The sequence below is a fragment of the Anser anser genome (genome assembly GCF_964211835.1).
Source record: "Anser anser genome assembly, chromosome: 1".
Classification (NCBI taxonomy): Eukaryota; Metazoa; Chordata; class Aves; order Anseriformes; family Anatidae; genus Anser; species Anser anser.
The window spans coordinates 128227765-128252261 of record NC_139720.1 but is presented as its reverse complement, the minus strand read 5'-3'; the positions used below and the strand labels follow the sequence as shown (position 1 = coordinate 128252261).

At 39.2% G+C, this 24497-nt stretch overlaps 1 protein-coding gene across 6 annotated transcripts in view; it reads right to left on the bottom strand.

Annotated features, from left to right (window-relative positions):
• Positions 1-24497, bottom strand: part of SH3KBP1 (SH3 domain containing kinase binding protein 1) — a 255788-nt gene that overhangs the window by 99871 nt on the left and 131420 nt on the right. For all 6 annotated transcript variants that reach the window (XM_083850240.1, XM_083850241.1, XM_083850242.1 and 3 more), the window contains 2 exons: positions 11296-11402; positions 1482-1605 (listed from right to left, as the gene is read on the bottom strand). In XM_083850240.1, coding sequence (XP_083706366.1) covers positions 1482-1605; positions 11296-11402 — 231 coding nt within the window. The remainder of the gene's footprint in view (positions 1-1481; positions 1606-11295; positions 11403-24497) is intronic.

The window sequence follows — 24497 nt, the reverse complement described above, 5'->3', positions numbered from 1 at the left end:
AGTATCACTTACCTTTTTCATTTATAGACTACCAAGCATTACAGAATCCAGAGCTGAAACTACATCTATACAATTAGTTCTTCCAAGACTCACTGTGCTTATAACAAAAGAAATTCATGGTAACGTACACAAGTTATAGATAGCAGTTTGTAGTCTTACAGAATTGCCCAACTTCACTTAATGCCCTTCTTCCCTTTCCATCATACTAAAATCGTTAACTTCTTTACAAATTTTCATTTAGGTTTGAAGGAACACCATTAGCAGCACTGACCACGTGACTAGGTCTCCAGTGCCACTACACATACTACGCATGAATAAGAACTCCATTACAAAAGCAATAGGAAAATATTTCATCATTGCATAAGCAAGGTTTCTCAGAATCTCATTTCTGTGGGATGGAATACAGATAAAGTTACCTTAAGTGGAAAAATGAGAGGAAAAAAAAGAAAAAGCTAAAAGAAAGAAGCATAATTTTCTGCCTTTCACTGGCAGAGTGGGCTATAGAGCCTTTGGTAAACTTTGGTAAGCTGAAATAAGCTTGCAAAGATCTTGGGAGCCCTTTCACTTTTATTTGTTGCAGAGATCTCAGAAGCATACTATATAGCAATGAGCATCTGCACTGTTGAAGATAGTAAACAGACTATAAAGGAAGAATTTGGTAGGTAAATGTGGAATTATCCTAAAATATGTCAATACAATTGATTTTTTTTCTTTTCACTGAGGATTCCAAATCGACCACTGAATTAGGAGGTAACAAGAATACCTATTTGAAAAACAGAAAAAAACATGAAGACCGACAAGTATCCATTTGATATAACAGCATACTTTTGGTTCAGGTTATTCTTCAAGGGAAGCTATAAATAGGATAACCCACTACCATGCTTATACTATTGCATACTTAGTTACCAAACATGCTTTTCACCTGCAGCAGTACTGGCCCACTGTAAGTGAGAGAACAAAGTCCATGTCCCAGTTCTGGCCTTTTTCCCTTTGGCTGCTGGGGCAGTGGGTGACGGAGGTGATAGTAACATGCTCAGCACCTGGAGGGAAAAAGTGCCGCATGTCCCACACCAATAATTATGAATCCTTAAATCTACTGGAGTCATTAAAGAAGGTATGGCACTTTAATCCCTCATTTAAATAAGCACAGCCACTTCGGAAATGTTTGGTTACTTTGCTCAGTTTCCACATCTAAAGACAAAAAAAATCTTAATTCATTTGGAAATACAAAGCCAGTAATCATCATTGCCTTCTGTGTTCTCGGTCTGTTGCAGCTGGGCAAGTCTTAACTCAGGTAGCATCGCCAACTAGTATTGCCAGTACTCACTTAGCACCATCATCTGACCCTTTCACAGCATAAATTAAGAACAAGGCATTCAAAAACACTTCCAAGAAAGAGATAAGAATGCACTACCCTCTCAGTGTGTTGGCTAAGCACGCAGACATACATCCAGAACATCAACAATAATTGTTCTCCTTACTTGGCTTTACTTGTTCTTCCTGTGCTGTTCCAACGTCGTCAGAATCAGACAGTTCCTTTATGAAGTTGGAAGGAAACATGCCCGTCTTTCCATTAAGTATACCTTCCCACCAGCCCTCTTCTACCTGCATCAGAACAGAAATAAATTAATAAATAAAAGGGTTTAACATAAGCAACACTTTACAGAGTTACATTATATACACGATTTTCAGTAACACCAGTAATGATTTTGAGCAGTTTTTATTAATTTCAGGTATATGCATACGGCTGAGGCTCCACGTTGGAGCATTTCTCTCTTTTTTCCTCTTTTTTTTTTTTTTTCTTTCTAAATTAAAAGATGCATGCACCCATCTGTAAATGTTAACAGTGCTGGTCCAGTCAGAATCATGGACAAACATTAAATAAAAGGATAAAAGGACAACTGGAGAGCGCAAGGTGTCTCCACATCGCAGTTTTTATGGATATCAGTTCAATCACTAAATTTTCAGTGCACACTATACTCCTACTCATAACTGTCTTAATATACATGATTTACACATTATAGAACTTTCAATTTCAATCTTAATATAAATCATATGGATATTGCTGCCTTCTCCAGCAAAACCAGAATTTTTCCATTTTAAAAATTAAGAATGTTGTCACATCATTAATATGTAAATGTAAGAAATCTACAGTATTTCTACAGAACAAACAGTATTGACGCATATTTGACTCTAGAAGAGTTACAAAGAGCTACTGAAATAAATAATGATAATATGGTCAGAAAGCATAGACACTTCCTAGCTGAATCCCAAGAGAAAATACCATTTAAAAATGACTAACTCCCTCCTGTATAACCCATTGAGGATAGAGTGGCAGTGGCATACAATGAAATGACAGCCCTTAGAAACCAGGTGCCTTTAGGTTATAATGGGGCAGCAAGAAATGACTTACTAATGAATCAGCTTAAACACACCCCTGACAGATAAATATTTTTCATCTGTCAGACACTGTTCATTCACCAGAAGAATGACAGGGAAGGACAGCACCAGTCTGTGATACATCAGCCTCCAATACTGCTTGACCCACCTCTTCCCTGTCCCTCCTTCAAACAAGAGTTATGAAAACCTGAAGTTATGTTACAAGTTGAGGGTCTTGACATTTACTGTCAAAAAACACACCAACCCCTTAACTTAAATGCTACTAGCTAACTAATATTGAAAAAAAAAGTTTCATATCATTTGTCTGTGAAAATGTTGAGTTCTTAGAAAATAGATGTTTTTTACCTTTATAAAACACAAGCAAAAATTTTGTCAAACTACAGAAGAACGGTTACCTTTTTTTTTTTCATTTTAGCTACAAGTACAATTCTATTATAAAGCAAATTGTTATTACTTCAGGGCCAGAGTATTTCCTGTGTTTTTTCTCCATCTCCATCCTTTTTAGCACATTTCCTGTCCTCCTCGGTTGATTTTTTGTTTAAATTTGAAAGCAGTTCAGGCTACCACAGCTATTTTCACTTAATCTCAGTATCTGTCCATGACAAATTTTCTCTCTTCCCCCCCCAGTGCATCAGTAATATCAGTGAGGTCAGGCAGAACTTTGGCAATAATGGTTATTATCTTGCTGATACTTCAGAGAAGACAATGCATACGAATCACTCAGTGACTTCAGTGAAGTGTTTTTCATGATAGTCTCAAAGTCTCTGAATGCTAATGTTTGTTTTTGTTCTCTCCAACTAAAAAAGACAGAGAAAAATGAAACAAACTGTATGATCCACAACACTTTGCAGTCTCTACAAATAATATCTTTAAGTATCTATATATTTATCTTTATACAGAAAATACACGAAATGGCCAAGACTCTTTGACTATAACATATTTCAATTTTTCTGATGCACTATACCCAGATGGCTCTATTGATTAGAGCTAAACATTAAACTGTAACTGCATTAGCTGACTGACCAGAAGATTAAGCACAGTGGAATTACACAGTTCCCAAGACCTCTGCTTTGCAAGCTGTTGTGATTACTTAACAGAAATAAGGTGACCTATACCACACTCAGCTCCATCTCTCTCTCAAGTATTTCTCCTGCTTCCTTCTTCCAGGGTAACACTTCACAGTTTTCTTGTAAGTTAACATTAGCACTCTTTATGTGGGGATCCATATGTGCACATACAGAAATACATATGCACTTAAATCTATAGATATCTACATTGGATGCAAATATACTCACAGCATTCATTAGCTGCTAAGTTTTCCACCTGATACAAGAGTGAGTTATGTGAAAATACCATGCTGTGTTTGATAATTTTACAAATTCAGAGAAATCTGAAGCCATAACCAGATTCTTTCCAAAAGAAAACACAGAAGGTTAGCAAGACATCACAGGCACAGGCCAAACAATGCCTCCAAAAGATTTAAATTTTCATCAACAGAATCAAAAACTCTAAGTATTTTTAAGCACTATAGCTACTTGCTAGATGCTTTTATCAGCCTCAAAACACACCAGCTAGAGATTAATCCATGTAATAAAAAAGAAACTAAAATACCCCCAGGATTTAGTTATCCCAAATTGGGGCAATCCATTGCCATACGGTTTGAAATGTTGCAATAATTCCTAGCCAATAAAACCTTACAAATGAAAATCCATTATTCATGGGGGTAATCCATCTGGAGGTACAAGCACTCAATAAAATTTGCTACTATACTATTATAACAAAGTGCTTTCAGGATTTATGCATTTAGCTCCTAATTTATGCTCAGCATTCATGTACTGAACCAAACTAAACAGGAGGATTCATTCAGTACTCAGTGGCCCTAAACCTGAAAAGAAGTTTTGCTATTCATAACATCACGCACACCAAGATAAGCTCAGCCTGAATGTGAAGTTTTGTTTTAAAGTTAGAACAATCTTTCCAACATGCTCATGGTAAGGGGCCATAGCCAGAGGTATTTTCAAGAAATGTTTTCAGTGTGTTATATCTGCTTAATGTCTTTTGGGAAGGCATGGCACGTCCTTGTCTTGCCAAGCCCCTAGGCTGCCAGTAGGGCTGTCACACCACATTTGAAGAGCAACAACATACAGGAACCTGACTGAAGACACTTTGTTAGTCCAATTCATATATTTAGGAGGTAACACATGCACCTGACTGCAGCACACTCGGTGTCAAACATGGGGCAGGGACAGATCCAGCAGCAGACAGCTATAGGCAATCCAATGACCGAGTAAGATTGAATGAGATACAAACGACAATACAACCAGAGAGTGGTGCATCACTTCTTGAGAAACACTTTCCATTAAGAAGCCTCACCTTTGGGACTGAAAGGAAAATTTAACCTACAAAATATTTAAGCAACACTCAAATGTTCTTCCAATATCATTTGGATATTTTCTTTTTTACAGTTTCAATGAAGAAAGAATATTTGTACTATCTTTTTAATTGAGTTGCTCATTCAGCAGACCTTGTTTGATGTAAGCACTTTTTTTGGAAACTATAAAAGAAAAATGCACATAAAAATCATTCAAAATAAACTATTTTACTGTATTAGAAAATGAGTGTTTAATCAAATTGTGTGTGTTACAGCTACTGCTACCTATAAATAATAACAATCATATAAAGAACAAATAATGAAATGTTCGAGGGAAATACTGTGGAAGTGGACGGATAGGAAAATAACACAGAATTGTGTGTGTGGGACATTCAGACATGCAACAAGAAGTACTCAAAGGGTACACATATGCTAGGACATTTAGCTTCTTAGAAATCAACAAAAATATCTTGAAATCAGCCTATTTCCACATTTAAAGCACAAAAAAAGAATATAATATGACATCAGTTCAAGCCTTCAGGCAAACATAGTAGTTCTATTTCAAACTGTGAAAGCAGTTTTATTCTACAACTGTAATGCAACCAAAGAAAACATAAGCACTTCAGTAGGTCACTACGACTCCAAGATTAAGTTACTCCAAAAGTGAGGAAATGTTACTACTTCAGGTTTTCTCTTCATGGCCAATACAATCATCTCAAACACCCCCCTTTAAAGAAAGAAACATCAGAGAGTGCATCAACCTGACCTGCAGTGCAATGTTTTGTTTTGTTTTTTTGTTACAAGCCTTCATCACCCTTTCAGGGAACTCGGTACCCGTCCCCAGTGGGATAACCAAGAGGAGCTGGAAATGTTGAGGCCGACCGGAAATGTTGAGGCCAACTATCAGCATTTGCTTGCTGGCATATCTAGGAATGGTACAGTTACTTGCTTACACCTGGCTATACAATTACTAGGGTAAATTGTTAAATGATTAAAATGTTCAGCTCTTCAAGCATGTTTCCAATAAACTTCTCTATTCGCCTGCTCCACAAGCTTTTCTACAACCTTCAACTTTGCCCATTAGGGTTTAGCGCTGCTAATAGATGACTTATGGCTCAGCTACTACTAGAAAGGAGGGAGGCTTTGAGTCAGGAAAATTTTCAGGAGAGAAAGTCTCCCTGGATACAAACAGAGTCTTTCTGTACTGTTAAAACTAAAATACAGTCCCAGGAATAAAAGCAGTGCCAGACACAGGCAACAGGAAGGAGAGAGGCCCAAGGTCAACAAAATTTCCTTTTCTTAGAGAAAAGTAGAGCACAAAAAGCAAAGAAAAAATCCTTCCTTATTTCATAAGTCCTGAAGGGAAGATCTTGAGCTTGAAGGACACAAGCATACGTGTGCTGAAAGGAAATTAAAAATAAATAAATTTAAAAAAAATCAAGAGGTGAAAAAACATATCATATTCAAAGCCAATGGGAAAAGATACTTTGGAAACAAGACCTCAGTTGAACGTGGTGCCTACAGTGCCACTTGATGGCTTGTTCTGAGACTGCATTCAGCACCGGTCATAGCCATGAGATGCTGACCAGCCCCTGGGGTTCTGCTACAGCACAGCTAGAAGCTGTTTGACAATTCTGGTGCAGATTGGAAGAATTAAAAACTACACAAGTACTTTGTATAATGCATTCCACTCTGAGATATTTTTATATCTCTCTGAGATATTTTTCAATGTCAAAATGCTTTGTGTGTTATGTTGTTGTTTGTTTGTTTGTTTGTTTGTTTAACATCATTTTCTAAGTAAGAATCTGAGGGACTGAGAAAGCAGTCACACAGAACTGGAGTGACCCTAATATAGAGTTACAGGTATTTGCACTCTTAGGCCCACAGAAGACCTGCCTACCACATGAACTGCCCGGAGAAGCAGTAGTCATGGAAGTCCTTGCAAACAGCCTGTTGGCAGAGGTTGAGGAAAAACACCTTACGACAAGATTTCACAGAACAGTAACCAAGAGACTTAGAAGCCCAGCATTCACTGCCAGCTGCTTTCTTGCAGTATTATACGGTTCTGAAATTGTGGCGCAGACTGTCTCTTGTCACTATTAAAAAACTTCCCCCTTCAGCTCTCCAGCTGTCAAAATACATTAACTGTAGGGAGAGTCCGGCTCAATCCCCGGTGTTCATCTTGTTCTTGGAAATGGGATGAACCACTTTATATCGTTTTGACAAAAAAAGCCCGTCCACAGCCTTGCCCAAAAGGAGTGCTAGATTTGTAAAAAGTTGAGTCTGCATTTTTATAATTTCAAATGAGTTTTTTATAGGATTTTATCATGTAATATATGGTGCTATTAATTAAAAGTCAAAGAATAAGCTCAGTGGTATTACAGCCTATCTCAGCCAAAGACTTCTTTGTGAGTTTAACTCCATGCACTACACATTGCCAAAAAACTCACTTCTCGGCAGGATGAGGCCACAAGGTATATAGTAGTACAATGACAGAATAATCCCAAATGCTAGCAGGCTCAGCACCGTCGAATGACATGCCAAATGTCCTTACTCTGATGCTACAGGTTAATTGTCTGGTATGCTGTGGAAGTCTAAGGGTAAAAGATGACTGGGATTCAGATATCTGCATTTAATAAGACAATTAGTTCTGGTTGTATTTTGGGACAACTGTAATTAGAGTTATAACTAATGAACTAGGAAAATAAATAACAAGCAAAAAGCTATCAATCACACATTAAACGTGAACGTAAACAATAATGAAAATGCTTCTCTTGTTAGTTTCAAACGCATTTTTAATTTAAATCTCTAATTAATGTCTCATGGGTAGCAGTCTGCACTAATGAAAACCTCTAGTTTAACAACAAACATTTTTATCTATTGTTATGACTATTTGATCTTATTATAATTAGTTTCTATTTAGAAAATAGGAAGGAACTGTGAACATACAGCCTTCAAGAATATCTATCTATCTGGTCACATTATAAACCCTGAAAGCAAAATTCACGCTGTTTTTTCAGCAATTTAAATACTCTCAAAGAATTATTAAATTCTTCGCTTAGAAAATTAGAACACCACCACACTTGCTGTTGTTCTAATCCACCGTGCAAATCCAAACCACTTCTAACACAACAGGAATTTCCAATGGTATCTACGACTACCACAGACATGTAAGCCCTTTCTAAAAGTATCTTATCATCTGTTGGCCCCAGGAAGAATGACCAGCAGCAGCTTTAGATGCCCCTACACCTCAGGCGTTCCATAGCACCCTGAAGCGAAGTTGGAAGAAAGGAAGGCATCCTCACGCTCAGCATGTCACCGTGGGGTATGACTGTAACCCGTCTTCACTGGGGGTCTGGGGAAACACGCTTGGCACTAAGGGAGGCAGCTGAGAAGCAGACCTGCATTCCTTTCTGCCAACCAACCCTCTTCTGGAAGCAGCAACTTTCAAGGGGAAAAGGGGAGAAGGGAAACAGGGATAAACTCCCACTGCTAGGTCTGAAGATCTTACTTCGCTAAGGGATCTCAGTTCCAAAAGCCGCACACGCTAACTGCTAAAATTTGTTTCATCCCATTTGTAACAAATGTCTGAGCACAATCCTTCTCTTTAAAGATGAAGCCAAATTAGCACAGCACTCACTACAGGAACCAGCTTTTCAGGGAAAGTCTAATGGGTTGTCAGCCATAAGTGACACTTTAAACAGATCTTTTGCTAAATGACTGCATAAAGATACACAGACACTATTTTGATTCAAACAATATTTGTTTTTGTTTGCCATAAATCAGGGATTTATTTATTTCCAAATAAACGGAAATCCACAGAGATTTGAAAAGACTCATCTAAGTCAATTTAAAAGCAATATATTCAACTGATACAACTTTCTTATGAGAACACAGCATGATTTGTGCCCTTGGAAAACACCTTCACACATTTTCACAACTCAAGATACTTCTTTTTTTTAAAAAAAGGCCTTCACATCATACATTTGTCAGTTGAAATAAGTAGCTTTGAATTGTGACAAACACTCTGAATCATATTTCAACGCGATGTTTTTTTATGCAGCGTTATCTAAAAGCAGAAGGCTGAACAATGAAATAAGTACACTGGTTTGTGCAACTTAGAACCACAGAATCATTTAGGCTGGAAAGACCTCTAAGATCATCAAGTCTAACCATTAACTGCCAAGTCTACCACTAAACCATGTCCCTAAGCACAACATCTACACTTTCTACATCAAATACAGTTCCTGTTTCAAGATAAAAATTCTGCTGTACTTTCTCAAGGAATTAACACTACTGTGGCAAGGGCAAAAGAAGAAGGAATAACAGAAAGCATTCAACATCAGCTGCTAAGTATCAACCATGATGGAAAAATCACATAATACTTCTTCAGGTGGTGAGAACTTTTTTTCCAAATTCCTTTATTTTCCCTCTTCCACTGGCTGATCTAGTTCTACCCAAAAGAGCCAGACAATGTCCTGGATTGTACAAACACAGCAGATGTTGCCTAAGGCAAAGATTGTATTTCAGAAGCTGACAGGGCAGGGTATTTCCTAAGGTCAAAGTGGGCACAGCCTCACCTATGTCAGCTATTCTTCAGAATTTACTTATGGCCAGCACTTCAAACTAGCCACAAACCCTGTTCCACACTACAGCAAAATTATTTCCGGTGTGATATTTGGTAGAACTGTCAAACAAAGAAGCAGCCCTAGACGATATGTTTTCTGAAACCTCAGAATCAGCAAGTTGTCAATGCTTTCTTCAACAGCAGCAATTCAAGGCAGGACTAAGAGTTTAAGACTGCCAAATCTGTAAAAAGCAATCCAACTGTGTTTCATATAGCATGCCCTTAGTTACGAGTGCACACATGCAAGTAGGGAAAGGTTTCACTTTCATAGTTCCACACCTTTTGGTTCTGACGCAAACATTTTCAGTTTCATTTGGATTTAAACAAATCCATTATTTGTAGTTAAGCTGGCCAAATTTGTAAGAATACAAGAGAATACAAGAGATTCATTTCATGCAAGAAATCCAGTGTCTCATCTAAATTATTTAACCATTTGATTCATTAGGTAGACATAACTCTTAGGTTGGAGATGAGGAAGTGGTTTTTATTCCGTTACTTTACTCTTGAAAGACACAAGAGTGTCTTTTAAGTAGGGCAACCGACGGAAGATACTTGTGCAGCCATGTGAGGTCAAATACACTTCAAATTGCATAACAAAAATGTCTCACGTGCTGCCAAGAAGCGCATTATAACATGGTGTTTACATTGTCTTCAAAATATGCTCTTAGGTATCTTACTGTCTGGAGATCCTACATTGCAATCCTCCTCACAGACAGAATAAGGTTAGTTCAAGTGACACATCAGGTCTTGTTCCAAGAGAACAATGTACAGAGCTGGTGTGTGTAGCTAGGTTAAAGGGAAAAAAAAACAATCACAAACTTCTTATAGTCGAATTTGATAACTTAGTCTCTCATAATAAAATACTGGGTGTCATCAAGACTGCAGTAGAACTTATATCCTTTCAGAATTTATTTCCTAAGTGACAAATGGAGGAAAAATAAAACTAATCATATATCCTTGACAAGCAAACAAATATTCGCTTATCAACTGCTGAGTCACAGGAAGAAAAATCCTACAAATATATGATACAAGTTGAAACACACCTTTCACTGGATGCTTGAGCAAACTAAGCTTTTATATCTTTTTAACGCTAAGTAAATAAAGACTACATTATTTTAAATGCAATCTACTTAAAGGCTTCATGTTAGCATTTCCAGTTTTGGTTCTCATGCTATTCAGGTCAACAACAAAGTTCTAAAATCTCTAATGGAACAAAAATGAAGAATGAACAACATTCCTTGATCCTGCAACAAGATTCGCCCATGCAAAGCATCGTTCTGGATCTCTGTCTGAACTTTCATAATTTGTTCCCAGTCCCTCTTAGGGATGTACACTCATTTTTCACATCCACTTCCACTCAGAATAAGTACATCTTGAGTCTCTAAATAATTTGTTTTGTTGTTAGTTTTTTTAATTGATTACACTAAACAGAAATTGTTAAAATTTGCAGGCAAAGATGACAAAAGGTGAATGTCATGGCTGAACTCCAGAGGACTTCAAGTAAATCTCTTAAATGCATTAAACTCAGTAAAGGTAATTCTTCTCTGTGGCTGTCTCACTAAAATTAAGAAGAGCTTTTTCCACTATCATCTTTGATGTTAAAGATACAAACTCAATAGCACAAACTCTGAGCATTTTCACTGCACTGAACTCAGAAGCAACAGCTGATTGAGTAAAAGCAGAATTGCTACAGAGAAAAAAAAATTACAAAACCCATAAGCAAACAACCACATCCCCTCACCCCCAAACAGTAACCCAAAATAGATATGTAAGTGTGCCAGAGAAGAAAAACATCTGGTTTACATTGTGTCTTTAAAACACATCATATCTAAGAGCTTAGCATGCGTAAGATATGCCAGAACTGCATGCATGTATATTCCATTAAAAATCTGCTTACCTCTCCCACAACTTCAATGATGTCACCAACTTTTAATTCCAGTTCATCTTCATTTTGAGGCAAATAACTGAAAGCCACCTGACATCTTCTTCGTCTGTTTCTGTCTCCTGGTGAAAACGAAGGAAACGAGGAAATTGTAATATGAAAACAAAATTCCATACCAAATATAAGCCATGTAAAATGATTAAAGATGAAATATTATTCTTCACGCACTATCAAAATAATTTGAATATTTGCAATACTTAGTATGTCTGCCTAGAATTAGTTTATTAAAAGAGGATGGAGGAATGGTTACTTGGCTATATTATTTCTTTCAACCATTTTTATAATCTGATGCACTTAATATCATGCATCATCTGGGTGAAAACAAGTTGTGGCAATTTTTTTTTCCTATCTGTGATATTACTTAACAGTGAAAACTTAATATACATTTATACAGACATATGTATGTATGCATTTGTATTTATATACACACATTTTAAATTTTTAAATTGCGTATTTATGCACTAATATTAGATTAAGAAAACAAAAAGAAAACTCATCCCAAACTCCCCTCTTCCCCAAAGAAGCTAGGTGTGTGACTGGGTTAGTGTGGTGAAGGTGGGCTAATGTTGATAATCAACCAGCCACTGGAAACACTGTTAATCAGCCAGCTTTCTCTCCAGCTTGGACATCCAGGCTCCCCTGAGAAGCTGGTATGAGGGTGCATCTTTGGATGCATGACTGCAGAGAGGCTTGAATTCACAGCCTGGCAGTGGTTCTGTGATTTATGCACATGTATACACACGAATATGTACACATTTTACCCAAGTAAATGTTTTCTCTTACGCTACTTCTCTTAACTGTTGAACATGCTCAATACGCCCCAATGTAATTGTACACACACTGTCCTAGAATGGCCTTAAGACTGACATTAAATTACAAATGGATCTCATGGTTAGTCTGTTATTTCCCTTGGAACAACATTTCTTGATAATACTACTCCAGGGAAAATGGGTAATAACAAGTTACAGAACTTTTTTTTTTTTAGTCTGTTAATAAAAACCAGAGATAGAAGGGAGAAGGGAAGCCACTGCATTTGGCTTTCTAGTGCATTATGATAGTATTTTTCACAGCCACTGAAATTTTTCCTGAGTGGCAGCTTTTTGAATGATAAAATTAATAGCTTAATGCAATGTAACCAAACTCACTCAAATTGGCTTTTTTTTCTCCACCTGCAGATGACTGATCATTCTTCACCATCTAAACTAAAATGGTCCTAAACTGACAACTTTACAGAGCCACATTCAAAATAACTTAAATATAATAAATACCTTCCATAGCGAGTGCTTCTTTGATTGTGCAAAAGTAAGAGGGCAGCTATTTCTCCTAAAGACAACATTCCCACTATGATTTCTAACATCAAGTAGGGATTGTTGCCTGATGTGACAGATGTCAGTTGCCACGCTATTTAATAATCAATACCGTGTGACTCTTGGAGAATATTTTTGAGTTCACTAAGAGTGAAAAATAAACACAGTTCTGGAGGTTAATAACAGAATCGCACAAATCCTTCACCTTTGCATCCCATTTTTATTTATTTATTTATTTTATTACTGCTACAGTGAATCTCAAGAAAGTCGACATTTATCTGTTAGCCTCCTGGTTGTCTCATTTCTCAGCCTCTCTTCCTGAATCTTTCTTTAAAATACCTAAGTGGAGAGTAGCAAGAGGCTTAAGTACCAACCAGTTCCTTTGGTCTAATGCAAGACACAAGAGACCCAGCAGCAAATCCTTTTGGGTTTAGGCAGAAGATGCTGCTGGGTCCCATGTGCCTGCTGACATTTGGAGCACTTGAGCAGTGCAGGAAATGGGTGAGGAGCTCTCCAGCAAAGAGGTATCTGTTTTTTCTTATACTAAAGCAACACGGGTAATACAGCAGTATAAGTTTCTAAGAAAACAGAGCTGATAGGAAAAGAGGTTAGAGTGAACAAGCATTGCAGATACAAAACTGTTAGTAAAGAAAAACTCCTTTTTTGCAAATGCAAATGTTAAGGTTTACTGTATTCCCACCCCAGCATCACATATTTTTTGTTTCTTAACTACCACAAAGTCTCCAGAGGCAGCATGCTGAAGAATCACAAAGCAAAACAACAACAAAAAACAGAGACAACTAACAGCAAGTTTAGACAGAAAAAAATGAAGCCTTGGTCTTCTTTTGGTATTTTCTCTTCTGCTAATATTGCCATTTACCGCAGAGTATTATTACAGTTGAAGCCTAACTGTTGATCATCTGAGATCTAAATGACGCACTGTGACCTTAAAATGTAAGGAATTTGACTGATCAACATAAATTTAATGTGAAACCATTTAGAGAAGTAATTGTGCAATGAAGATTGCAGATACTCTCTAATCTTATCCATTTTTTTTTCTGACTTTACACGTCAGAAAAACTGATGAAGATTTTTCATTTTTCTCCACACTTGAGCATAAGCTGAGTTCCTTGGCAGTGAAAAGTTGTTGAGTAGTGAGAAGTCAGTTAAATAAACCCAGGACTTGAAAATCAGAAAAGGTGTGCTGCAAAGTCATCACTAGGTTTTGAAAGGCTTAAAAGAAGAAGAAAAAAAAAAAGAAAGAAAAAGAGCAGTGAACTTTTACTGGCCCACATATAGCAATTTGTTGCAAGTAACCTGCTGCAGGCAACACCATACCGTGCTCTTCCTGCTGGTTGCAGTTCTAGACTTTTTAATTTCCTGTAGCTGTGGTCCAACATCAAAAGTGTTTTGAAGGTAAAATGCCTGTGAACTGCAGGATGGGAATTTACCGAGCTAAACTGTATTTGGAACAAGCAACCATGCAGAAATAACATCACTCGCCCTTGTGAAAAACATCAGCTCCCATTTACACAGTTATAATAAACCTTGAAGGAAAAACATTCACAAGCCTAGTTTGTGCGGTCTTTTCTTAAAATAAATCATGCAGCTACAGAAGAATTTGCTGTGTACGTACCAGCAACTGCAAAGCATACTGCATCTGAAGCAATGGCACCCAGAGCTCGGCATCTCCTGCAAAGCGTGCTGGACTTTGCCCTGCTCCTTGTAAGGGCAGTGTCGGAGCCACTGAACCCTTACAAAGTATGCGCAGATCTACCAAGGGAGCAAAGATGGACCTTGCATGCACTGCGAAAGGTGCAATGCCATGATGCATTTCAAGAGCAATGCTGGCTGCCTGCCTTGTTCGCAGCTGCCGATCGCCAGCTCCCGCTCACCACACCTGTGGCTGAGGTTCCCCCTGCCCTGAGCAGTGATGGGCTTCTGTAATTGCTCCCCAGAGTTTTACACAGAGCAAAACTTGGTAGTTTAGCACTGTGACCAACAGACTTAGTTAAACCAGCTCCTTTTGTCTTTATTTGAAGGTTAACCCATCTCAGCAGAGCTGTCCCGAAGATGGATGTCTGAATCTGAGGCCATCCCTGACGAGCAGAGAGAGCCTAATACCTCCAGAGGGTATTCGGTGTCATTGTAAAATAGACAACTAAAATACATCAGATGAATGACTCTCTGGAGGCACATTTTTCTATTGCTGTGACTAGACGAGACTTCAACTTGAACTTTAAAATGTCTAAATCTGGGTCAAAAAGAATGAACGTACATTTAAAGACTAGGAGAAAAAAAAGCACCTTTGAAGGAACAAATCTAATTTGCTTCAAAGTGGTGTTTGATCAGATTATAGAAATGGTGTGGTTGCCTGTGATAGCAGGAGACTAGGCCTTGATCCAAACGGGTTTCCTCCAGTCGTACAAATGCAAGAGACAAGGATTTATAGACACTGAAGCAACACCCTTGCATCAACAATGAAGACAAAAGAGACAGTGACAAAGCATTGTCATTCAATACCTACCTGCCTAAGGCTCACCAAAAGCTGAGCCGATGCTGCACAAGAAGTCATGCTGGGACTTACACCCTGCCATCAGACACAGGAATCGTCACCGACTGACAGTGCAGGATTTGATGACATGTGCAACAGCAGCAGGGTAGACTGGAAGCAAACTACTTACAAGCAAACTGGAAATTTCAAACCCAAACTACCTTTTTAATTCTAAAACCTTTGTTATGAAACATATTTACACATGCGTGCATGTGTGAATAGCTCATACAGTGGTTTCTAGAGAGCCTGCTGTTCACTGACGCCAACGTCTGTATACCCTGTGCTGTTAGTGTCAGTGTCACCATGTGGTGAATGTCACTAACAGAAGGTCCATCAACTGCGCAAATCCCTTTTCTTCCATCACAAGAGAACAAGTTCAGCAACCTGTTTTGTAACAGCACAACTATTCTATAAAAAAAGCAAAAAACTATACTCAACCAGAAAGCTTCCCAGAACAGACCCCTGGAGCGAACACCTATACCTCTCCCTGCTGACAAAACACACACCTAAATGGCTTGCAGTGTCTTCAAAGCCAGGCCACACAGTTTGGTAATTGGGTCTGTTTTAAAAAGACACAAATCGAAATCATTGTGGCTCAGACAAACAATCCAACCCAATTGTTCCTGTATTTCCTTTTACTTTAAAGGAGTGTTGCTAAGGAAATTGCATGGGTTAGGTCGGGGACGGAGAGGCCTGAGTCAAGCGTTGCAGCGTGAGGAGCCTGATGACATTTCTCCCACATCTAAAGAGAGAGCCATTTCAAACGTCACAGCTAGAGCACATCACAGCCCCTGCAGACCAACGCGCTCCTCTCTGCCCTGGGCTTGCTGGGCAGCCTTGGGGGACCCACCGAAGGAGACTGAGATCCACTGGGCCACCTGTAAAGTAGGCGCAAAGTGACTGAACTCTGTAAAACTGCTAGAGAAAGAAGTTCCTTTCTGGCAGCTCTATTGTGAGGAAAATGACAAATCGGAGGACAAGTTTCCTGCCTTCAGATTTCCCCGCATGCAGCAGAATCTGCCCATCAGTTGCACCTCCCATCCCCTTCCAGCTTTCAAAGCTAAATCTGTAGCTGGGGGGAACTGGTTCAGAGCACAGCGACTTCTGGTTAGACACGCTGGGCTGTGATCTGACTCAGTCAGAAACTGGTTCTAAATTTAATGTGCAAGAAGACAAAAGGCTACTATAGTACAACTAAGAGGAGACGTATACACTTTTAGCCTGCATGTTACCAATTTTGACAGTACTGATGGAGCTTTGGTACAGCTATTTTGGACCGCCAGACTAGATGGTTGCTGCGTGATCTTTTTTTTTTGTTGTTGTTGCTACTGTTGTAAAATCACTGAACTGTGTATATTAAAATGCAACTGTTAAGAAACAGGCTGAGCTACAAGAAAATTCTTCTTCAAAGAACTACCCTCCATAGGTGTTTTTGAGAAACAGAAGCATCTAAGAACAATTAAGAGCAAACAGCTAGTATAAAAACGTATATAATATATATATCTTTTTTAAGTATACAGTGTACAGAAGACAGTGTTAAGAGACTTCAAAGTCCTGCTCACACTCAGTGCTAATGTGGATTTTGTCACTACCTTCCACAACACAAGGACTTATACCCACCCACTAGCAGAAATACTAAATAATCATTTGAAAAGGCACTACCAAAATTACCAAGTTCCAATTTCAATTATTTCCTGGAGGATTTTGGCAGTGTTTTTCTGACCTGGGATGTGACATGTCAATTCCAATTCTCTCATCACCCACATGCTGTTAGAGGGGTGAGTGCTTTTGGCTGGACGACAAAATATTCTGACCGAGGACTGTTCCCTGTCTAGCCGAAAACAGAAGTAAGCTGCGTGAATATTTTAAGAAGGATTTTTTGTTTGTTTGTTTTGTTTCAATTTGTGAAACCATTACACCAGAGAAAACTGCAAGGAGGGGCGAGGGGAGAAGAAATATCTTAGATGCTCCCGGTACTCTACCAAACATGTTATGTAAAACTGCTGTGTTTTTGTACAAGCAGATGAACTGGAAAGTGCCCTGCTTTGATGCGTGCAGCTGAATCATGGAGATTGCAGGACTCCTTTAAACACATTTAAGCTACAACACAATGTGCCGTCACTGTTAGTAATGTTACTATGAGTGTGTTAATATTCTACTGCTGTTGAGGAGTAGGTTTCCTCTCGCTGGACTCCACAGCAGTACTTCCCGGTTCCAGCCATCTGATTGCTGCTTTGGATTTTATGACCAGGTTTTGTTTGTAAGGAACCTGAAAGCCTGGAAGACACATTTTTGTTATGCCATTACGCTTTAATCCACAGTCAGAAGAATAGTGAACATGATATCATTTAATAAATTCATTCTTTTGTTAAGAAAATGGAGGAATATTCAGGTTTTACATCAGGTATGAGACTTTCCCATAGCAGCAGTAATTACTGGAAGTGACTTAGAGCAGCAACGTAACACCAGTGGTCATATGCTGTTAGGAGAAAACCATTAATTAGCTGAGAAGTGGAGCACTTCAGTATGCCACAGCAGGAGCAAGGCTTGTGCGTCTGACAGACAGAACTGAAATAGCAGCGAAGCCAAGATCATTACTTAAGTCTAACCTGAAGCAGAAGCAAATGCTATAAAATTAACTGTAAAAAAACTCAAAAGACCGCTGCACAGTTTAACCATGAAAAGTTTATACCACCAAAAATTCTTTTTCTGAGTCTGAAACACACTAAATATATACACAAGACATAGAAATTTCTGTAAGTGTAATATCAAGAATGAAGTCAAACCATCATGCCATCCTTACTAGAAAATGAAACAAAGCAAGTCCAAATTCCAACAGCAACACTTGGTCTTGCCACATAGCCTGCATTTTTTATATTCTGTCTTTTAGGGGGAAAGTGTAAATACATATTAAACTACACATTAACTTAACCACATGCAGAAGTGAAAATGTGCATGTTCATTCAAGCTAGTAGTTCTAGAACTTGTATCTTTTAAGCTTCGTACTCTAAATAACCATTTTGGATCAGCATTGCAGGTGAAACACTCCATCACAAGATAAAAATTGGAAGTCGGTGACAGGGTTTTGAAAGGGATTTTAGAACTGCAGTTTAAAAGCAGTTATGCAGTCCTGATAAAGACTGGACAAGCTCGCTCAGCTTCTCATCACTTCCAAAACCAACTATTCCTACAGCTGGAAGAGATGCAGAAACAGCTGTCAGCAGCAAGTGCTGCCTTTACAACACCTTTTGTTGAAGAAGCTATCCTCTTGCCCATTCTCAACAGTCCCTCTCGGTTAGTGTCTTTCATGAGCAGTGCAGTCCAAGAAGCACCAAGTATTCCTGTCCTCAATCCAAGGCATACTTCAACAGGGTGACTTGCCCCAGTCATCTATCTCTCTGGGACTTTGTCCACAGCGACAAGCACTAGGTGCCAGTCATGGCACTAGGATTCCCCGTCATCTCTAATGCAATTAGTAACTATCGGACATGAGAAGGCCCAACACAAGGTCTTACACTTGTCTTTATATTTGGTTTCTTTTCTCATACTCAGAAAATTTGCAAGAATAGATTACATAAAGAGATTGTTATATTTGCTAGCATATATTTCATATGAAACAACTGTATGAGGAGCTTCAAAAATACTGTAGACAACATACCTGTATCAATAACTTAGCTTTTCTAAAGAGCAAGAAGAGACACACAAACTTGAAATATTCTTTCATGGATGGCAAATAACATTTTAAAATGCCAGAAGAGAAACACCACAAGATTTCCAATTGGCCCATAAGAGCCATTTTCTTTTTCTATTCTCATTGCATAGATCTTATGGTGTAATTGGATAATCCCACAATATTATCCCCTCATCCACATTTTGAGATCCAGTTGATTTTTCTTAAAGAACACCAATAACTGTGCACGTTCATTTTTAGCCACCAGACTATCAGTGCTTTTTGACAGGTCCTCAACTTCTGTGATGACATTACAGACCAAGTCTTACTCTAACCTCTGCTACACTGGTTTCAAGTAAGCCTCTTTTATCAAGGTCTAAAAACCCGTCATCAGGATTTAATGTGCACTCCAATAGGTAACAGTGCGCACTAAACAAATGCCTTGAAAATGATGGAAAGATTCAACAAATATAGAAACTGATTTTCTGGTTGCTGCACTCACGAGAGCTATTACAAAATGAGCATCTGCAATAAAACACCACTTAACAAAACCCAAACATCTCTTTCATATTGGGCGCTTAGAACATCAGTCAGATTTTTAAACTAGAATCTCATTTTCCTCTAGAATATTGATACAATTTACGTATTTGTTTTGAAGCCATTAGAGCAATAAAGTTAAATTTAAAAAAAAAGTCATAAATCCACAGACAGAGGATACCTCATCTTCCTGTCCAGTGATATTCCTAAAGTCTAGAAAATCATATTTAATTTGCCTTGGTACGCAAGCCCACACAAATCTTAAATTCTAGGAAGCTTACATGTGAAACTAGGACATGTCTTCATAAACTGGGAAAATGACTCGCCTGGTCCAATGAAATGGGTCTGATTCTGCAACTCTTACATGGGGACAAGTGCTCACTTGGGCAGAAACACTCCCCATGTGCGTCTTCCAGGGCAATTAGGCCGTGACATTCTCAACACCTGGAGGAGAACAGCGCTGCTCCCTGAGCTGGGGACACGGAGCAGCTCAGGAGGCGAGGTTATACAACTATCTGTCCTCCAGCTTGGCTAAAAGAAGAACACACCAGGAGGAGCCCTAAATTGCACTCCTCCTGTTATGATTTGTTATTATTTCTCAGCTAAAAGTGTGAAAATGCTACAATCCAAAATAACCTGCTGCTTTAAAAGGCACGTTATGCTGTGCTTTGCTATTTGAGGATTGCCCAGGTGTCCGGGAGTAGAAATTCAGGAGACCAATAAATAAATATGATAAATCGAAATAAATCAATCACTCTTGCTGTTGCTTGCCAACTGAAGCCCAGAATCTGCCCTATGAGAGCTGAGCAGAAAGTCGGTTTCCCAAAAGGCATGAAATTGAAAAGTAACATTCACTGTTGCACAACATCCTTGAAAATGAACAGTGCTACAGCATCCACACGAGATACTTCTCTTCACAAGCGCAGGACAAATATCTGCCGCATCAGACGTGTATCGCCATCCTCCAAAACTGAGCAACAGAAATGTGCAAACAGAAATGAATCAAAAGGCAGTCTGTTTTGGCAAGTCCCCAGCCTACGTACACAGTGCAGGGGCAGCACGAGTTGCTCCCAGCAGTGCTGGAGAAGGGGAGGCAAGTGTTCTGTGAGAGCTGCACCTAGCCAGTCCTGCAGCATCTTTTGCTTTTGGTGGGCAGAAACTCTGAATGCTACAGGCATTTTCCCATATTTTCTTGGTTGTTCCCATCATTCAAACAAAGCTCTGTGGTATTGATAAGCATTCATTTTTACCAAATTAAACTGACAAATGAGCTATTACAAGCAATGGTTCATGACAAGAAGGCAGCTAGCAATTTGGTTCTTTAATAGTGTCATTTTCAAACAATGCCAGACAGACCATGTTCTTTTGATCTCCTTCCTTTTACCTTTTCAACAAGATTCTAACACATTCAAAAAGCTGTAATTTATCAAGAAGGTGTTTAATCAAAAGAGACAAAAGGTACACAATGTTCAGTTCCTTCCTTTCTGCCTTTTACCATAAGTTCTCCCAGAAAGCAGGCCTTACACTGCAAAATCTGTTGCTGAGCAAGCATCCAGAGCTTTATAGCCCTGAGCGTAAGGGATTTGCTTGCCTGCTATCACTAATGCCAAAGAAACAACATGTACCAGTATTAACAAATCCAATTGCCAGTGGTGAGTGGCACATTTCCTTCAAGTGCTGGAGAAAGAGAAGCGTGACACTTTGCTGGGGAAAACACAGAATGTAACACTACTTCCAAAAGTTAATTTAAATGATAAGAATTGTTGTTACGCTGCATCCCAGCTATTTCATGTCAAACTCCCTTAAGAAGTTCTTTCTTGCTTCCAGACACGCTCGATTCTCCCACCCTGGCTTTCTGTGCTTATTTTTGGTACATCTCTTCATACACAAAGAAGTTCCTCTGGACAGTCCAGCTCCTGAATCGCACCTCCATAGATCTGCCATCTTTTGGTGACTCCGATGAAAGTTCCTACACAGGCCTGTAGGCAGCTCCCAGGGAGAAACTGAAAAGCAAACTGGAGAAGGCCTACTGCATCTCAATCTCTCAAAAGTATTGTCCATCTATCAAACACTGTTTTGCCTTGCTCGGGAGCATTTATCCCAACACAAATGCATTCCCAAAAGTCTGTAGAGCTCTCCAGGTAAGACTGGTATCAAAATTAATTAATAATATATTGCCAATAAGGCTGGAAGCAAGTGATGTAAAAACTCAAAAAATTGCTTGTTAGCATATCTGGTTGCACCATTCACCTCTCAGGCAATCTCAGACATCTGTACTTCACTACACAGTCTAGAAAGACAGAAGCCAGCCCTGCATTTCTTTCAAAGTATGAGTTTTATTACAAAAAAAAAAAAAAAGACTCACTATGCACTACAGGGAAAACTTTTAAATTATGCCTTGTCCACTGACTTATGTTCTTGATGCTGCATTTTTCTCCCTTATGCCTACACCTTCATTTTATTTCATACACCTTTCACAAGCACTTGCATATTACTTCCTTTCCAAGTTTGTCAGGATTGTTTGGAGAAGAGTTAAGATGATCAAAAGGTTTGTTGCCAAAAAATGCATGTATTTTTTGTATACAACACACCCAGAGCACTCCTCCTGGACATTGAGTTGCGGTCAACGGCTCAATGCCCAGGTGGAGATCAGTAACAAGTGGTGGTCCTCAGGGGTCAGTACTGAGATCGTTGCTGTTTAACATCGCTGTCAGTAGCATGGACAGTGGGATCAAGTGCACTCTCAGCAAGTTTGCTGATGGCACCAAGGTGGGTGGTGCAGTTGACACACTGAAGGGAATGGATGCCATCCAGAGGGGCCTCGACAAGCTTGAGAGGCGGGCCTGTGTGAACCTCATGAGGTTCAACAAGGCCAAATGCAAGGTCCTGCATCTGGGCTGAGGCAATCCCAAGCACAGATACAGGCTGGGCAGAGAATGGATTGAGAGCAGTCCTGAGGAGAAGGACCTGGGGGTGTTGGTTGATGAGAAGCTTGATATGAGCTAGCAATGTGTGCTTGCAGCCCAGAAAGCCAACCATACCCTGGACCACATCAAAAGCAGCATGGCCAGCAGGGTGAGGGAGGTGACTCTCCCCCTCTGCTCTGCTCTCTTGAGACCCCACCTGGAGCCCTGCGTGCAGCTCTGGGGGCCTGAAGGGAACCTACAGGAAAGCTGGGGAGGGGACTCTTTGTCAGGGAGTGCAGTGATAGGACAAGGAATAATGGTTTTAAACTAAAAAAGGGTATATTTACATTAGATATTCAGAAGAAATTCTTTACTCTGAGGGTGGTGAGGCCCTGGCACAGGCTGCCCAGAGCCTGCTGTGGATGCCCCATCCCTGGAGGTGCTCAAGGCCAGGCTGGATGGGGCTTTGGGCAACCTGGTCTGGTGGGAGGTGTCCCTGCCCATGGCAAGGGGGTTGGAACCAGGTGATCTTTAAGGTCCCTTCCAACCTAAACCATTCTATCATTTCTATCATTCAGTATTCTCAAGTAACAGTTACAATCATCTTCCAACAGCTTGTTAGCCACTACTTCATCTCCCTTGCTGCATTTCTCAGAAATGATTATCCCCTGGTTCCATTACAGAAATTCCCATTTGTCTATCCCTAGAGGCCTAATTTGGCCATAATGGCCAACATAATTAAATGTTAATAACACAAGAGAGATCTGCAAGTATACTTAGATATTTAGGTACATAAAAGGTTAAGTTCACTCTAAAAGGTCCCTGCTTTTACATCTTTCAAACACTTTGTAAAATTTCTTCCACAGTTAAGTTTTTAACACAGCCCTGGTAGTTGCTGCACGGTAAGTATCCAAGGCACAGACAAAAACTACATGACGGAATATTTTATAATCCTGAGCTGCGTAAATAGAAGACAGAAAGAAGTGGAATAACTCCACATCAAGGAACAGATGCCTTCTAAGATGCAAAAAGAGAAAGTCACTCTGGAAGTTAAAGCAGATTCAGTCACAAGAGCAGGGAACGGGAGCTGCTCCAGCGTAAATGGGAAACGGAAAACTTGGAGTGTCTTATAACCTCAAGAAAAGATACCAATATCAACGTGACACAAAGTTGGCATCTACACACTAAACCTAAACACCACTGCCTACAGCTATACAATACCCTACTTCCCCAGCTTTTTCTCACTAATCCTCCATTATTCTGTTTCCTTGCATGATCAATAAAAAGCAAAATCCCAGAGGGATGCGTTTTCATCTTTAAAAGAATGAAATAAAAAAGCAACAAAATCAAGGACACTTGGATGTTTTCTGTCGACATCCTCTACATTTATAAGGGCAGAAAAATGATGGGGGTTGAGACCGTTTAATTAATATACCAATCATGCTGATCAAAATGCCAATACAATAAAACTCTTTGCTACAACTTCTTCACCATAATTAATGGCAACCATTACTGAAGCATGAAAACATAAATGCACACAGCTTTTCATAATATATTCCTGGCACTTCGTTACCTGCAAGATTTACAAATACTAAATAGTTCTCCACCAATATATTCCCTGCTCTGTATTCATTAATACTACTCAGCATACAGATAAAGACAAAAGGATGACATAGCCATCAGTTTATAACCTTATATTCTACCTGTGTACAGTGACAGGCTTGCATAATCAGTCCACATGCCTCTTCCATCAGCTTGGAAGAACGTGTACAGAACTGCTTCTTGTTCCAACAGCTCATTTAAGTTCTATCCACACATGAGCTGCTGAAAATCTTGCTGCCATCTCAGCCCACTGATCATTAGTGACTTCACCTTTACTTCCATATGCATTACACAAAATGTGATAGTCAAACATTTTAATTGCTGCATCTGTCACTGGAACCATTGCTATGTGTCAATATGGTATTTGTATTTGTTAGAGAGTCAGAAATACGTACTCCAAAGCCATCACACACCTCTTTAAATGCTGAAGCTATAATTTTGGTAATTGGTCTTACCCAAGAGGGCTTCTTTACGTGGAGTAGAAAGGGTCACAGAAAAACACACGACCACAGCAGCAATTAAAATAACGCATGCTCACAGGAAGAAAGCTGTTAACAACTCCCTCAGTACTCAAAGTACAA